Source organism: Thunnus maccoyii, chromosome 24 (genome assembly GCF_910596095.1).
Source record: "Thunnus maccoyii chromosome 24, fThuMac1.1, whole genome shotgun sequence".
Lineage (NCBI taxonomy): Eukaryota > Metazoa > Chordata > Actinopteri > Scombriformes > Scombridae > Thunnus > Thunnus maccoyii.
Window position 1 is genome coordinate 3,515,594 of NC_056556.1, and position 18,278 is coordinate 3,533,871.

Genomic DNA, 18,278 nt, shown 5'->3' on the forward strand with positions numbered 1-18,278 from the left:
GGACACAGCTGTCTTCACAGGTCAGTTCTGTCAAGTTCACAGTTTTTCCTTCAGTTGCTCGAAAAGCAACTTGAGCCAAAGACAGTATTTCCTCCCTCTTGTTGCTGATGAAGGAATTAAGATGTCTGGTTTTTGTTTTGTTGTTCATTTTAAGGCGGTAACGGACAATTTTGATGTATATTTCAGTTATAGTGCAGGGCTGTGGAGAGTCTTCTGACGTCTTTGATGAAAAGCAAGCAGCTACCATCAGAGCATACATTGGGACATGGCAAAGAGTCAACAACTCCAAGTTGCACAAAACCTTCTTCTGTTCCTCACCGAGAATTGCAGATAAGTATGTTTTTATGGTCTGTTCACTGAAGCCTCTCACTTCTACTCTGAGAGAGTCTCCAGAAAGGAAGTCTTCGTCATCATCCAGTCTGCACGTTATGATGATCTTTGCATAAGGCAGGTCCTTCTCTACAAGTTTCTGCACCACAGATGAAGAGGGGAGATCTGTGATTCCATCAAAAATGATTGTAACATTGTCAGAGTTCTTCTCTATATCCTGTAAGACCTCTTCTTTGCCTTCATCTGGTTTACTGAACACCCCAAAAAGAAGATCCTCCAGGCTTGTGGCTGCTGTGATATGGGATGTTTCTCTCATGTCAAAGTAAAACATGTAATCTAGCTCCTTGTTCTCTCTTTCTGCCCAGAGTTTCAACATTTCATGACAAAGTGCTGTCTTTCCAATTCCCGGCTTTCCAATCAAGAGTATGTTTTCATCTGTTTTCAGCAGGTCATTGGGGGACATCCTTCGTTTGTCCTCAGGGATGTATGTCTTTAGCTTCTTAGGGCGACTCATCTTGCTTTTCTTGTTCTTTATTTTTTTTATTTTAGATGGGGAAATGTTTCCTTGTGTGTCCAATACAAGTGAAGTGTACAACAGATTAGGCTTGTTGTTTTCTTCAAACAGATTTTTGCTCGCCATCCAAAACTCATTTGATAGCTTTTGTGCTTTTGACTTCAACTTTTCCTGATATCTGTGGCATGGCATTGAGCCTAAAATAAACATAACAGTGAGTAAATAAATGTACAATGAATTGAATGCTGTGCACTTAGACACTATTATTCAATAGTGGATAAATATTTGCACTAAGACACATTCATCTGCATTATATAAAGTCAAGACATTTGTCATTAATAAGTGTAAAAAAAGTCATTAAAAAGTGTGACAATTATTAATCAGAATGCTCCTTTAAAATACCTTGTAAGTAGTTTGTATCCATTTGTGTGTCGTCTTTGAAAGAAAAGCAGCTGATCCAGTAGTGCAGGTCAAACTTTTTGGTCCCAGTAGAAGTAACACTCTTTTTTTCAGGGAGCGATAGTCTCCCTAAGGTTCTCTTCCTCGTCATGTCAATAATCTTGAGTAACTCATAGCATGCATATTCCCCTTTTTTTATGACTTTGTCCAGTATGTTTCTCGTTTTATCATAGTCATCAGTCTCTGCTTTTATTTTGCTGACCTCTTCATCTTCGAGAACTCCTTGCTGATACAAGTTCTCCACAATCACAGAGAGACTCTTTAATTCTCCCACAAGGTGGCGTCTGGCACTCTTGACGTACTCTAAGGCAGACTGCGATGTACAAGCCATGTCTCCTTTCTTCTGTATGCTCTGCACACCGACCCACTTTCAATAATCTCCAGAACAAAATACAAGCTTAAATAAAACCATAATTAAAATAATTATTTTGTCTGTACTGTATCAACTATTATGTTATGTTGACTGTTTTCAAAGAAATGTTTCTGCAGGGCAGTCTAAACACCATGCAGCTTATGTTATACAAAACAGTTTAAGTCAAATTCTAATGGTGTTTATTACTTCCAAGATGGATACTTGGTCCTTGTAAAGAATGTGCTACCCAATAGGGCAGGGAATCAAAACATTCCCCAGATCTGGGGTCTCATTTATAAAACAGTGCTTAGGATCCATACTAAAAGTGTACGTGCGAACAAAAGCCAAAAACATTGTGCACTAAAAAATATTAGATTCATCAAACCTTGCGTACACACGAATGCACGTATAGGCCTATTGCCCTTTATAAATCACAGTCCACCTGGAAATGTGTGCACGTGGATCAGCTTCATATCCCACCCTCTACACACCCACACTCAACCATAAATGGTTGATGCAAAAGTTTTTGTGAATATTGATGTACATGTGTTTCTTCGCATGTGTTTGTTCGCACCAATCAGTGTCGAGAGTCAGTGTATCGGACCCTCTGGCTCATCACTTGCACTCGGGCAGCTGCAAATGAAGGACAGCGACAGCCATTAATGGACTTTTACTGTTTTAATTCCCTGTTTTCAGACGTCTTGAAGTTATGTGTATAGCCCAAAACAACCATATATAACATATACAATGATCGTACTCTCATACAGATCAGTACTTTGAGTTTAAAATCTCCTAAAAGTTTTGGGTCCCCCCTTGTGAGATTATCGATGTTTTTCCAGATCAATTTATTGATGCCTTTTGGTTCATTCAAAGTACTGAGATAAAAACGAGATCTAGCTTCTCTTAGTTCTTGGATAACTTTGTTCCGTAAACCTTTATAAATCAGCATGTCAGTGTCTCTTCTAGTTTTAATTGCCTTTCTTAGTGCAGCATCTCTAGATTTCATTAGCTTCCACAAATTTTCATTAAACCACGGTTGTTTTTATTTTTTTGATTTTATCTTTATCCTCACATTAAATTTTTCACTCACTGATTCTGTGAGTAAAAGTATCACAGGCCTAGTCATCAGAGGACAGTTCATCGTCCCAGTTCAAGCTGTTAATTTCATTGGTAATTTCTTCTTGCTTCTAGCTCTGGGTATGTATTGAAGGATCATTGGCTTAGTTGCCGTGGTCTCAAATCTACTTTTAGTCAATTTTCTCACACATAGGGTGAGGTTATGATATGATAAGCAAGTGATTAAATTCTAACTTTTAGTTATTCTTACTGGTTTGTTAGTAGATATCAGATCAATTTGTGTACTGGAGCATTTTGCAATCCCAGTAGGGCCTTTTACTAGTTGTTCTAGTTGGAATTTCCCTGTGATCATTTTTAGTGTTTTTCCTCTTAGTTTTATCCTCCCAGTACACATTAAAATCACCCATAAGTAATAATTCTTTGTTGAGATTCACTCTTTCAAGACTTCTGTGTAATTTTTACATTTAATAATTACATTAAAAATTAATCCTACCTGCTTGCCTCGTGCCCTTGTGTCTGCATTTGGCTCCTCAATTCTGTTGACTCGTGACATTTATATTTTTGTGTGTGTGTGAGTGTTTGGTTGCCAAAGTCACATTACATTACCTCAGGAAGTGAGAACAGCATGGATGGGGGGAACTAACATCAGTTTTGATGATCGACGCAAAACTGAAAACCCACTCTAGACAGAGTTGGTCAGGGCACATGAGCTGCTAGACAGACAGGAAAGACTTCAGTAAGCAGAACTGGAAAATCCTCTTTGTCGTTGGCAACAGGCTCTCTCTCTCTCTCTCTTTCTCTCTCTCTCTCTCTCTGTCTTTGGTAGATCCCAGCTGTGGCAGCAGCTGAGTTCAGGGTGTTGGCTCTGGACATGAAAGCTTATGGCGAGTCTACAGCACCTCCAGGTGTATGTTTGTACTGAGCTTGTACTGTACTTCAATCAATTAAAACAGTAAAGTTTAATTAATGCATCACTAATAGATTGTATAATATTACAACACTCACAACGCCCATTTTTCTGCATAATGAGTACTTTTACTTTATATATTTTAAGTACATTTTGCTATAATACTTGCATGCGTTTAGGCGAAGGATGTGAATACTTCCTCCATCACCCAGGAATATTTTATTTTATTTTTATGTCATTTTTCCACTGACAGACATCGAGGAATATTCTAAGGAGCAGCTGTGCAAAGTACAAACTCACCGTGTGTTGTTGTTATTGTGCTGTTGGTAACCACAACACAACAGTAAATATATATAGTGGGTAAAAACATGGGATTGACTTGGTATTCCCTGTTACAAGGCAGGCATTTTTGTGTACTTTTTGGGGTTAAACTCATTGAATAATCACAATAATAGTGCTTTGTGGCAAATTGTTCTTCTTGTTTTTGATGAGACAATGTCAGTGACTACCTGAAATGAATTATTAGCATAATTGGGTTCTGATTACAGTATTATTAGATCAGGATTAGGATTAGAAGTGAGTTTTACATTTCTGCCTATAATAAGGCCTTATATAAATTCACAATAGAACCATATTTTGACATTCTAGTCACTTTGGAGTGTAGGGACACTTCCTGTAGACCATCAGTGTAAATACGATGTAAATACATCCAGTAGGTAGAAAATGACATGGGATCAACTTGGTCCTCCTTCTTTCAGGGCAGGCATGATGTATGCACTTTTTTGATTACGTGGTGAATCACTTCATTGATAAATTTAATTACTTTTGCATTAAAAATAAAAAAATTATGACCATCCATTTCATGAAGGGGACATGTCAAAGTTATGAAAAAACAAGGTCATGTTTTGTTCTACCACAGGTACTCTTACCCCAGAAGCACCCTAATGAAAAACTCTTCACACAGTCAGCACAACAGACGTCAATGTGGACTAAACTATGAATAACTTTTTCATTTCTTTGACACAAAATGCATTCAATGACAACATCTTTGAAAATTCATGAACTGTTTTCTCACTCAAACTCAGTCACCCCCAAACTGTGTATTTAGAGTCCATTTTGCACATTTGAAAAAAAATTGAAGCATATTGAATCATTTATTATCAATTTCTTTGACATATACTGTAAGGTAGCACCATCCACCATTGGTTTATTCTGAACCTGCGTGGTTCAATACTGAGTCTATATTTTCAAACAGTCAACTTTACCAGTGTGTTGACGAGTCATAGAAATGCAGCAGGAAAGGTTTCAATGGGCTTTATTTTTGATAATTTTTCTTTTCTTGTCATAAAGTAAATGCAAAATACAGTGCTTTATAATACTGTAAAACAGTATCAATACAGCAAATTAGAATATTGTTGTAAAGAAAATAAAAAAGTTCTGTAAATTCTCTAATACACATGAATACATGTTAGTTTTTTAACATAAACTGCTTTTTGTGTGAAATCAATGCAAAAATTGGTCCATAATTGTTGGTTGTGTTTCATAGACCAAAAATAGTGACATTTATATAAAGTATTTCATTGCAAAGACTTAAAACTTGCTGCAGATATGGTGGTGATCTCACTTTAAATTATTGTCCATGTTTTGTTCTCCTGGATATGAAATATAGGTGCAACAACAACAGGCAAATTTAAATCCTTTCTCCTTGTCTCATTTCCAGTCCATGACTCAGGTCACCCTGGTGGGTCGTGACTAGGGGGTGTTCTGGTGTGGATCATGGCTCAGTATTATCCTGAGAGAGTCAGTTGGGCAAACACACATATTCAGTGATCCCCAGAGGATTTTTTTTACTGTGTATGAAGGGCTGTAGCGTCTCTGAACACTCCTCTGTTTCCTGTGGATCCTTCTGTTCATCCTGCAGAGAGAATGAAAGCTGTTCCCATTTTCGACTACCAGCTCTACTTCCAGAAAACAGTAAGTTTGTCTGCAGCATGCCGACATGCTGACGTAGGTGAGAGTTTAGTTTCCTTGTAAGTAAGTAAATAAGATTTTAATCTCAACAAGACTTTTACCTGATTCAATAAAAGAAAACATTTACATTTACAATAAAATCAATCTTAGGGCCTTTGCATTTAAAATATGATATAAGATCATTAATATGAAGTTTAAAATGATTGCTTATGTTGGAAATGACAACTAAAATCCTCAGTGAGGATTAAACAGATGGAGAGATGTAACCGAGGGGCACAAATACGTTTAATCAGCATTTAGCTGTAGAAAAAGATCAGACATTAAGGTCTGAATGTTAAAAGAGATGCATCATTAAATACAATTAAATAGCCATCATTTCAATCAGATATTGCTTCATTTGAAGGGAATCACTTTGGTGACCCCTGGTGGTAGTCTCAACAAAGACACACTCAACACTTCATACCATGAAGTTACAGTCTGCCCAATATGCATTCACACACAGGATAATGTAGCTCAGTAACATACAAAGAGTGTTGTGATAAAGAAAGATTTTGGCTCAAACTTCAAGAGAGTTTCTATTTTCATTCTCTGGACACTGAAGCTCAACTAAATAAATCATATTTTGAGATGTCATGACCGTCCTCTCTTGTTCTTCACTGCTTCACAAATAAAAAATAAAACTGATTGTTGTTGGAGCGCCCTCGTTATTCATGTTTGACTGTTGATTAGCTTCTCATGAGGAGTTATGTGCTATAATTATTTCACATCTCACTCTCAGAAAGGTAACAAATAAACAGCTCAATAAACGCTAACACGGCCTGTTTGTGTTGTGTTGCAGGTGGGCTTTTTGTGGGTCTACCAGACCAGATTCTCTGGAGATCCATGCTAACAGAGGCTGACCTGCAGCACTACGTCAGCCACTACAAAGAGCACGGCTTCAGGTGGCTCAGATTTAACACATAAAACGCCACTGCACACCAAAAATCAGCCCTGGATCAACTTTAAAGTTCTTAATCCATGTTTCATCAGCAGCTGGTGTGCAGGACATGTCTGATTTTTTCATTGATTATGATATTCACTCTGATGGGTGATGGATGATACACAGAAAACATCATTTTTAGGGTCTAAAACATACTTTTGTCTAAGTAAAGTGAAATTAAAGATAGAAAGGTAGATTCACTGCAGGATTGTAGCTTTTGAACTTAAATAATAAACTAAACTAAAACACATCAACTGAGCTTCATCAAAATCATATTCAGATTCGGGAACATCCCTAATACCTGCACCAACAATGAGTTGATTAATCGACAAAAAATAATCAATTGCTCACTGTTTTTCTTAACAATAAATGCTAGTTGCAGCTTCTATATCGCTGCTTTTCTTCGTCTTTTATGACATTAAACTGAATATTTTTAGGTTTTGGACTGTTGGTCTGACAAAACATTAACCAATAAAGAAAGTAATCGTTGGCTGCAGCTCTAGCTTGAAAAATTAATTAGTGGAACTATTTTTTGTGCCAAAACCCTACAAAAAATCATTATCAGGATGGAGAATGCTGCTTCTTGTGAAACAGCATTTTAATAGACTTCAAGAATAAATATCACTTGATAAATCATCAAATAAATTGCACTACGCTGCAGTCAGTCACTAATCAATCCTCTTGTGTTTTGCTTCACAGGAGGCAGCGGAACTGGTATCGAAATGGTGAGACGAACTGGAGGTGGATGTGTTCTCATCCCAGAGGGAAGGTTTGTAACGATGCACATTACTGAAAACAAACATTTGGTTTAGAAAAGTTCTGGAAGTTGTTGTGCAGCTAGCTAGGGTCCTTTTTTAAAATTTTGAATATATTTTTGTGTATAATATTTTCAATGAGCCTTTGTTGTTTAAGTCCACCGTGAAATGTTCTGGAATTTGTTGTACAGCTAGCTGGGGTGCTGTAGGATGTGTGAGAAGTGGAATCACTGATTGGAAACAAACAGTTTCCTTTTCATAATATGCTGAATATGAGACATTGTTGATCTATATGAGTGAAGTCAAGACTCTGTAGATTCTAATTCCACAGAGAATTCTCCCGAGTCATAGCCTCCTTGGTGAACAACTGAAATAAATAGTGCATTTTTTCAATGCACTGTTTGAATCAAACTGTAATATTGTTGGTCGACTGTAAAGTAAATGAAAGCGACGTCAAACCACGTTTAGTTGACGGATCACTCGTGTCCTCCCAGCAGAAAAGCCTCATTACCGTAATTACGGAAGTGTACGCGCAGTAGGAAATTACGTAGCGGCTAGTTTGACTGTAATTTCCGGAGTGGCGGCTGACTTGACCGCAGTCTAACAACCCGCTATACGGCTTCGTTATTGAACATTTTAAGCCCCAAAAAGCGCCTAACAACTGTTTTCACCCACAGAAACTCCTTCTAAAGTTTCGGTGCAACCATAATCTACATTTAACGCTCTTCCTTATACTCACCTGCAGCCTGCAGCACAGTTTCTGAGTTCCTCATCACTTACTGAGGGTTAGGCTTTCTCTCTGTATGTCTCAAAGTTTTTATAAATTCAACCGCAAAGCCTCATGTACAGCAGCTAAATGATGGTGATGTTACACTAGAAGCAGATTTCTCCACACTGTATCCACCTTTCAAACCAGAAGTGTCCCGACACGATGTTCCTATACTAAATATAACATGAGCACTCCATACGAAGCCTACTTACGTCACACAGGTGTGGCGCTGGTTTTGGATACTGGGTGTGTATGGAAAGCCGTTTTAACATTTAATCGAACCACATTCCTATCTGTAATTACATTTTAGATATCCATAATAGCATTTCTCCTAGTCAAAACCGTATTCTAACTAGTCAGAAAGCCAATTAAAGATATCCACAATAACATTCCTACTAGTAGAACTTGTATTTCAAGATACCTACAACTTTGATTGTACTTGTCAAAAATACATTTAAGATATCTAAAAATCTTTAAAAAGTATAGGTGACAATTTTAACATTTAATCACTAGACTGTATATGTATTGCATTTATCTGTAATTCTTCCTTGTCAAAATGAACATTTCAGATATCCACAACGTCATTCTTTCTAGAACACTTTTGCCATTTATCTGTATTGGGCTTTCAATTTCACATATTCACAATTATATTTTGATATCTAGAATGAACATTCTGGATATCTGCAGTAGAATTCTTATGAGGAAAAACTCCCATTTCAGATATCTACAATCCAATTCTTACTAGTCGTAATTTTAATTTCAGATATCCTAAATGAAAAACCATTCCAGATATCTTTAATGTAATATTGAATATCCAAAAATATATTTTGACACTTAAGAAGGTCATATAGCAGCTCTACAGGACTGCTTTGAGTGCACAGACTGGCACATGTTCAGAGATGCCGCCACCCAGGAGAAACACATCAATCTTAATAAATATACATCAACAGTGACATAATAAAGCAGCAAATGTGTTGGAGATGTGGTGATCACAAAGACAATAAAATCACTCCCCAATGAATGAATGGAGAGGTGAGGGCTCTATCCAGAGCCAAAAAAGCTGTCTTTCGGTCAGGTGATAAGGAAACATACAACATTGCCAGAGCAAGACTGAAAGCTGGCATCAAGTAGGCAAAGCAGAGACATCAGCAGAGACTGGAGAGAGACCTCAACACCACCAACACCAAAGATATGTGGCAGGCGATACAGAACATCACAGGCTACAAAAGCAGGAGCACCCCCGTAACGTGTGAGGCCACATTGCCAGATGAGCTTAACTCATTATATGCTTGGTTTGATATCCTCAACAAAGAGTCAGCTGTGAAGTCCCCTCCACCTCCAGAGGACCTGCCACTGTCAGTATCCAAAGTGGATGTGAGAAGAATCTTGTTGAGAGTGAATATGAATAAAGCTGCTGGGCCTGATAACATCCCTGACCGTGTCCAAAGACTTCAGACAGTCAGTGACTGAAAACAGTTTGACACCAAATGTTAGATATCATGATAACGTTTGTTTTAGTTGGTCAAATGATCTTTGGTCTGCTAGAATTGGAGGACTTTTGTTACAAGTAAAAACTACAATTCCTACACTGTTCATCTGTGGATGTAAACACCATCAATAGGAAAGATTAACCTCAAAGTCATTTATTTTCTTTATGCAGTCTTTACTTAAGACATCTGTTTTAAACTTAACAAAACATTGCCTTTTATTACAGAGTTTCCAGAGGACCAGAGTAAAGAACTTGTGAGACACCAGAGAAGACAGCTGTGGATGTGTCGCTCACCTCGAATGCTTTTGCTGGGGTTTCACATGTCTGCTTTCGGAGTCTCTAACTCTACTTACCAAGACTGGCTTTCACACTGAAACATAGTTTTTTCAATAGAGAGGACACACATGGTGCTGGGTCTTTCCAGTTTTTGAAAATTTAATAAATTAATTTAGAATTTGTATTAATCAGTGATCACATGCACAGCCTGGCCTAATAAATGTCAGATGTGTAACATAGTATGAAAAAATATGTGATATCAGTACAAACAATTGTGAACAAGAAGTAAAAAATCCAAGACACTTTGAGTCCTGAGTGTGTTAAATTCATTTTTTTCATGTGGATGGTTAGAGGAGATGGTTAAACAGTGCACATATGGAACATGTACAGTGGCTCATACTGGTCCCATAAATTGAATTCTTCATCATAAATCAGTGTGGTATTGTTTTGTTGGATTGGTATTCACCAATGATGGTGTACACAGCATGGGCTAATTCTGCCAGTAAAGAAAATTAGATTTTTGCCCTGTAAGAATTGTATTGCAGATATCCAGAATATTCATTCTAGATATCCAAAATGTAATTGTGGATATCTGAAATTGGAAGCCCAAAACACATAAATGGCAAAAGTGACATCATTTGTCCGAGGAAGAATGACGTTGTGGATATCTGAAATGTTCATTTTCACTAGGAAGAATTAATTTACGGACATCTGCAATGAATATCCAGTCTAGCAATTATATGTTAAAACTGCTTGCCATAGGTGTGCTGGAATGGAAACCTACCTTCTCTGTTAAAGGAATAACATTGATAATACTCATGTTAGAGCCAGTTGAGCGTCAAAGATCGTCTATTGAATACACACAAGGTGAAGACAGGTTGATACAAACAGATGCCTTCCTGTGATGTATTTTACATGTCTTTCTAATAAAATAGAAATTGTTCTTTTGCAGTTAATAAACTCTGTTATTCATTAAAGTGGAAGTATATGGATATGACCACATAAATATCAAATCACTAAAAAGAGAAGTGAAGTATAAGGTTATTCACAAATGTTATCACTTAACATTACATCACATAACAAAGTTTAAAGCTGATGTTGATGTAAATTGTTCATTTTGTAAAGCTCTGCCTGAAACACTGCTTCATTTTTTTTGGATTTGTTCTCACACTAGAATATTTTGGAAAGATCTTACTGGTTTTATTATTGCTAATAAATCTAATGATGAAAAAATGAGAATAAAAAGTGTTTAATTCAGATCCTAAGGAGAGGCTGGTAATTCATCTGGAAGCTTCATACAATATATTCATCTACAGTCAAGTATCTTTTATGATTTGCAGGAATAAATATCTGTGCAGAATACTAATAAATATCCAAGGACATTTGTTCTTTTAGTATTTTACTGATCTACTCCAACTTGAATATGTCTTGTTGATCATATTTAATAATTTTAAACACAAATATCTTTGCACTTCTTGTTACCTTTCATGTTACAATAGTAACTAATATTTTTTTCATACAGTTCATACTTACCTTAACTGTAATAAATAATACATATACACATAAAAAATAATGTATTGTATGACTAATTATAATGTAAGGATAAAAAACTACAGACATATGACTTAATCAGTTATTTATTGATAATATTTACATTTGTGCATTTCACAATATTTCAGGACAGTCATTTTATTTGAAGGTAAAAAACAAAAAAGAGTATCATTTTCTTTTTGCATTGTTGCATCAAGAGTCGTCTCACTACATCTGTTTCTGGCACAAAGTCACTGAGCCGCAAACAGTTTAAAACATATTTTCACCTATTTTATACAATCAAAAGTCTCTGAAAAAAAAGACAAAAGAATAGGCATAAAAAATAAACATTATCTCTTGCTATAGCTAATTTAAAATATCAAGTAAAAAATATATTTACATTTTTAAGATCACATTCTTGAGATAATTTACCGTTATCTTGATGAAACAGTGAACCATTTTTAATGCAATTGTTTCATATTGATCCAGTACTTCAGAAAGCTTCGTTCCTCTCATCAATAACAAGATAACTAGATCACAGTGTCACAGATTGCTTCCCACAATGCACCTGTTCACGCTGTCAGTCCCACGATACATCCATGATCTCACATTAGAGCCATATTTTCACCTATTTTATACAATCAAAAGTCTCTGTGTCTGCTTTTGCAATTTACACAGAGTCTGGTATTTTAAAGAGGAAAAGTAAAAAAAAAAAAGATAAAAGAATAGGCATAAAAAATAAACATTATCTCTTGCAATAGCTAATTCAAAATATCAAGTAAAAATTATATTTACATTTTTAAGATCACATTATTGAGATAATTTACCGTTATCTCGATATATATCCTGATCGTACCTTTATTGCATCAATACTTCAAGATATCATCAGACTCATTCATCTCCGCCTGGAGCAAAAACGAGCATCCCAGGAGACAATTATCACAAAAATACATGAAGATAAATAGTTTATGGCCTCTATTTGTTTTGCCACAATAAAAAAAAATATTTAATCATGATCGCAACACAATAATCTGATATGTAAACATGAAGAGAATCATCACAGGGCGACGCATAAATATCAGCTCCATTAAGATTAATCTTTAGTACCTCAAGAACAAGAGATGAGTCATAATCTCCAGATAAATTTGATCAAGTATTGCTGGCTGCTCCTGGCCTCCATATAAACTGTCTTCTTAATCATTAGATTTAGAAAACAGTTTCAGGCAGAGATCGTCATGTCAAACCTAAAGTCACTATATTGTAAACTACTGAAGACAGTATTTGTACTTGGACTGCAGTAATATAGGAATTTAGTCAGATTCCTGATGTCAACTGATAATACATGATTATCATACTGTATCAGCATTTTGCATGTTTTCATCCAATGACCACAAGAAGACAATTATTCCCTGATCACCACGTTACCACCACACTGATGACTGGTTCACCATATTTCAAACCGCTTGTCTTTCTTAAAGGGAGTTCTGTCCACAATGTTGTTGTTGAAGAGTCTAGAAAAATACCAAAGCAGAGAGCAAATGTCACTCATACAGCCAACAATAATATGAATGATTGAATGATTATGAATTATTTCTCTGTAATCTTACGACTACAACATTCTTAATGAATAATGGTGCACTAATTAATGTTTGCTTACCGCACAGCATCAATGGAAGGGTTGATGGAGACCAGCTGGAGTAACCTGTGTGTCGCAGCATCTGTGATCTTATTGTGACTCAGACTGTAACATGCACACAAACAAAAAAGAAAAAGTGAGGACAAAAGGTACATTATTATATAATATGGAGCCAGTGGCTGATGTAGGCAGTACAGGTAAATGTCAGGGCGTCACTGCAGAAGCACTAAAGTTCTCTTTGTCAATGGATTATGTTGACTTGCATTTCTGTCTGCTCAGACAAACACAAAGAGACACACACCTCTAAAACTGTGATCATAAAAACTAAAATCCACCTGATTATGTCTTTTCTTCAGTCAGTGAAAAACCTCTCGTCTTCATACAGTAGCAGGTATGTACACGCTGTCGGTCGGTCATTTTGATCGCACAGCTGAGTGTCTTCATTAATTATTGAAGTTTTCTGACACTACTGCATGATCTAACACTGTAATTCACAGCGCTGAGCTGTTCAACATCCATTCCAAGTTTAAACAGTCAGATAATTCAGAGTATAGTGATCATCCTCAGGATGCATCATGAACTCCATCAAAGATCTCAGGATATTTTTTACTTCAAGTAAATCATCACACTTCATTTCCTCTGGAGAATCAGAATAAATTCTGCTGTGAATACAGATTATCTGCAGCCAGATTGTTGCTCTTCTCATGGTACTCACAGTAATGGCAAACTAGTTGTGTGCATGTTTATTTACCCAGATAACTAAATGTAAACTATTCTATTATTAGGTAAAGACAGTATTATAAAAGTACAGTATGTTTACTGTAGTACAAAGTTCTGTAAAAAAACAGGTGTAAAAACATTTTCTTTAAATAAATGATTAGAGGAGAGATGGTGAATGTATTTACTATTTTAGTAAATATGTACAATTAGTATAATGAGTAGCAACTATAATTAAATCTGTCAGCACCTTCAATCAGTAATGTAAACGGGGCGCAGCAGTCTTTGTTGTCATGATGTGTGTCAGCAGGACCACTATGGAAATGATTTATTTGAACTTTTAGTGTTTTTATCCTCTGTCATCACTCTTCAGTTTTATGTTTAACACTTTAATAGTTTTATATACTGTTTATAGTTTGATTTATTTTGTTGGTTTTGTGTTTCTGTGTGTTGGGTTTTTATTTGATTGTTTTCTTTGTGAATATGTGGAAAAGCGTGTTATGTGTCGGTTGCTTTATGATAGAATTAAACCGAACCAAACCTCTAACTGTACAGATATAATTGTCTTCTCATATACACACTGACAGGAACTTCAGTCTCTCCTGAAATCTAAATTCAACATAATCTCCCCTTGAAAGTGTATTTGGGGAACTCTATAATAAACTTGGGGTGCTGTAAGCTGTCAGCAGGGTTACTGTCTCTTTTTGCCTCCCTAAGAAGGAACATTTTTCTTCAGAAAAGCCGTCTTGTGATCCTCTCAGCTCATTAAACTTATTGTCTGTTTTGAATCTCACACCAACTCCACCTGCCTGTTGTGGTCAGCAATATGTTTTTGTGAGTTACTACCTCCGCCACTGACTAGACTAGAGCCGACACAGCATTATATACATATTTGTGACATGAACACATGTATCTGTACAGTCTGACACTCACTCCAGGACTTGGACTTTGTGCAGATGTGTGATGAGTGTGAGCAGCAGCTGGTCAGTGAGCTGACAGTGACTGAGGTCCAGCTCTGTCAGCCTGTCAGAGAAGTCCAGCATCTGGGCCAAACCTTCACAGGCACTCTGATTCAGTGTGGTGTGACTGAGGTCCAGCTCTCCACCCAGGGCTCTACACAGGGACTCTCCCCGTCTCACTGTGTCCCTCTCACTGCTCCCAGGAACCAGTGACACCAGCTGGAGGAGGACAGCTTTACTGGCTCTGAACAGGACGAACAGAGCAAAGAGCAGACTGTTACCATGCAGAAACATTACTGTGAACAAGTTTCTTCTCTGGTTTAGGTTATTCTTCCCTACCCGAGACGGACTCTGTCTAGGACAGGAAACAGCAGGTCCAGACTGCTGTCTTCCACCTCACAGTCTCTCAGGTCCAGCTGTGTGTCGCGGCTGCTGTGTCTCAGGATGGTGGAGACGGCCCTGCAGTCAACAAAGGTCAGACTCAGAGGCTCAGTCTGATCCTTCTCTGTCAGCTCCACACAGGAGGAGCAGGACAGATCCAGCCTGTGCTGTAGAGTCCTGAGCAGGCCTGATGCTGCCCCCTGCTGGTCATCAGAGGCAGCACAGCAGTGGATGAACCTCAGCAACAGCTTCCTGTCAACACTGGTAGTAGAATTGATTCAGAAATGTAAGAAAGTTAACAAATTATACACAAATAATACAATCATATCACTTCATTGTTCAGATACCAATATGACTAGCAGACTCACAAATATTCCACACAAATAATATCCATTTAAAAGATAGAGGGTATTAAAGAGTACAGTGTTATCATAACTGATAGAGTGATGAAAAACAAAGAATTCTCTTTCAATACCATTAATTAATCATAACATAAAAAACAGTCCAATAAATACTCTAAAGTGTTATTGAGCAGGTTTACAAGTAAGAAAAGGCTTACTTTTGGTTACAACCTGGATTAGTCTACAGGGAATGAGACGTTGCCCAAAACAAAGCAGTGTACTGCGAGTATCTCGGGGTCTCCCAAAGATACTTTAAATGATTCATTTGTTGGAGTATTTAGGCAAATCAGCGAAGCATTATTGCCACCACATCACTGAAATAAATATGGTTGATAGCTGTGATCTTACACTGCTGTGTAATGAATTAAGTAAAGACCAAACCAACAGTACTGCAAAGTGTTCAATAAGAGACTGAAGGCAGATTTTGGATGCCAGAGCTTACAGCAGAGCCCTCTGAAGACACCCTGAGTCTAATACATCAATCATAGGAGGTATGTAATCTATCTCATCTGTATCCTCTAACATCTAAGGTGCTCTCCCAGTACGCTATCAGTGATGGATAAATGATATCCTGTGTGTTAGAGAGTACTGATACAGCTACAGTGTTAAGAAATGAGCACTAATGTCTGACCTGAGTTGAGAGACTTTGTCCAGTGTAAAGAGGATGGACTCTATTTCCTCTGTTGGTATGGAGGTCCACTGCAGGTTTACTTTAACTCTGTCACTGTGTTGAAGGATGAAGAGCAGAGCAGCACAGTCCACCGAGTCCAGCTCTCTGCAGGTCAGGTTGATCACATGATTCAATGACCTCAGCAAACTGGGTATCATGTGACGGGTTTGAGCTTTATGGATCTCTCTGATGGCAGTCAACACAAAGCTGGGACTGGGCCTGAAAGCATACAGTGTATTTACCAATAACACTCTGTCTGGTCAAACAATGAACAAACTGATGATGAAACAGAAGGCATAACAGAACATTTACAAATTATTAAATGGAAAACAACTTTATATCTGTGTCCAACAAAAGGGGAAAAACAATTTGACAACCTTTTGAATACAATCCTGTCCAGAAAGGGAAGCAGATGTGTGATTCTCTCCTGTAAGAAGCAGTTCTTCCTCAGGTTCACAGTGATGGTCTGAGCTGACGACTGCTGAAGCAGATACTGAAGAAGCTCCCAGTTCAGACAGCAGGAGGTCAGGTCTCCACCAACCTTACTCAAGGAGGAACAGGTCAAGTCCTTGTCCTGGATTTCATGGAGGAGGTCCAGTAGCTGCTGCAAACTCTCTTCATTCAGTCTGCACATTTCATAATGAATATGTTTTAGAAAAGGTGAGTATTAATACATTAGACATTTTCATTAATTAGTGTGTGTTCATAAGGCTGAGGAAAGACATTTACTTGATTGTTAGAGGGCCATCGAGAAGCAGCAGTGAAGTGAGACCCTGAGCAAAGATGCTAAGCTCAGTCAGGTCGAACCGTCTGACTGACCAGTGTCTCAGCACGGATGCCAAACTACTGACAACCTTCAACAAAACTCGTTCTGATAGTTGGGTTGTCTTAGGGACGAGAGAAAGCTCATCAACAGCCAGACAGGTCACTCTCCCTCTTCTTATCCATCCAAACAGTCTCAAGGCTGTGTTGTTGGACAGTCTGAAAATGCAGAAACAGATGTCCCCAAGTATGTGATGAAAACCCCTAATTGATCATTTAAATTGGACAACTGGTGTTAAAAGAAGAGAGACAGTAATTACATGAATACGTACTTCAGACTGTGTAGTTGTGTTGTACGTCTAAAGAGGAGCGAGGCTTCTCTGACAGACATCTTTCTGGGTGTGAGGATGAGATTCACTTCAGAGCCACAGAGTCTGAGAACTCTCCCTGCAGACCTGCAGGTTTTCCTGCCTAACTTTCCTGTTAACAGCAGGTTGAACCCCAGGAGCTGCAGCAGAGAGACCAGCTGCTGGGTCTCCTCTCTGGATCTCACAGAGATGGATGAACACACACTCTGGAAGAACTCTGGATCACAGCTACAACACAATATTATAGATCAATTGTGAAAACAGCAAAGCAAACGTACAAGAGTAGAAGACAAACTGCATTACAAACCATCTGATGTCTGATATCTTTCGTCAGAACAAGAACATAAAGCAGGGGGAAATAGTAAAAACAGTATGTTGTTGAATGATGAGTGAACTGAAACTTTATTCATCTTTACCTTATCTGAAGTAAACTATGTAGTATTTGTAAAAATACAGTATTTTTCTGACTTACCAGAGCTGTGAGACATAAGGCAGACACTGTAGGAAACTCCTCACTTCACTCTCTTCATCTGACCAGCCTGTCAGCTCCACTTCTTTCTTCTCTGATTGGAGTTTCAGCACTTCCAGCAGGATGGAGGCCTTTCTCTCTGACAGGTTTATGGACCAGACTGTAGGTGACTGGAAAAGTGACTGTAATGCTGGAAGGACTCTCCTGTCTGTTTTAGTTTCACAGTCCTTCATCTGAGAGCACACATCCAGTAGGAATTTACACTGATATTCCTTATCATCATCATCATCATCATCATCATCCATGTAGCTGTCTTTGACAGGGAATGTTTCATAACTGCACACTGATGATAAAAGCTCCAGTATCTTCTCTCCTGTCTGCTGTTCTCTCTCTGCTGCTGCACAGAACAGATTCACCAACAACCTGATTTCTTTATCAGGATCTGACCGTCGAGGAAAACTGGAACAATAAGAAGGAAACATTTTGTGAGGATTTGATCTCAGCTAC

The 18,278-nt window shown here is 37.7% G+C and overlaps 1 protein-coding gene across 1 annotated transcript; it reads right to left on the minus strand.

Annotated features, from left to right (window-relative positions):
- Positions 1 to 11,542: 11,542 nt before the first annotated feature.
- Positions 11,543 to 18,076, minus strand: LOC121892416. Its single transcript, XM_042405454.1, has 9 exons — positions 18,017 to 18,076; positions 17,775 to 17,779; positions 17,411 to 17,530; positions 16,550 to 16,798; positions 16,134 to 16,391; positions 15,060 to 15,362; positions 14,695 to 14,964; positions 13,066 to 13,149; positions 11,543 to 12,919 (listed from the first exon to the last, which is right to left on the minus strand). Exons 1-9 carry the CDS (start codon positions 18,074 to 18,076, stop codon positions 12,853 to 12,855), a joined length of 1,416 nt encoding a protein of 471 aa, XP_042261388.1. The 3' UTR covers positions 11,543 to 12,852.
- Positions 18,077 to 18,278: the final 202 nt, after the last annotated feature.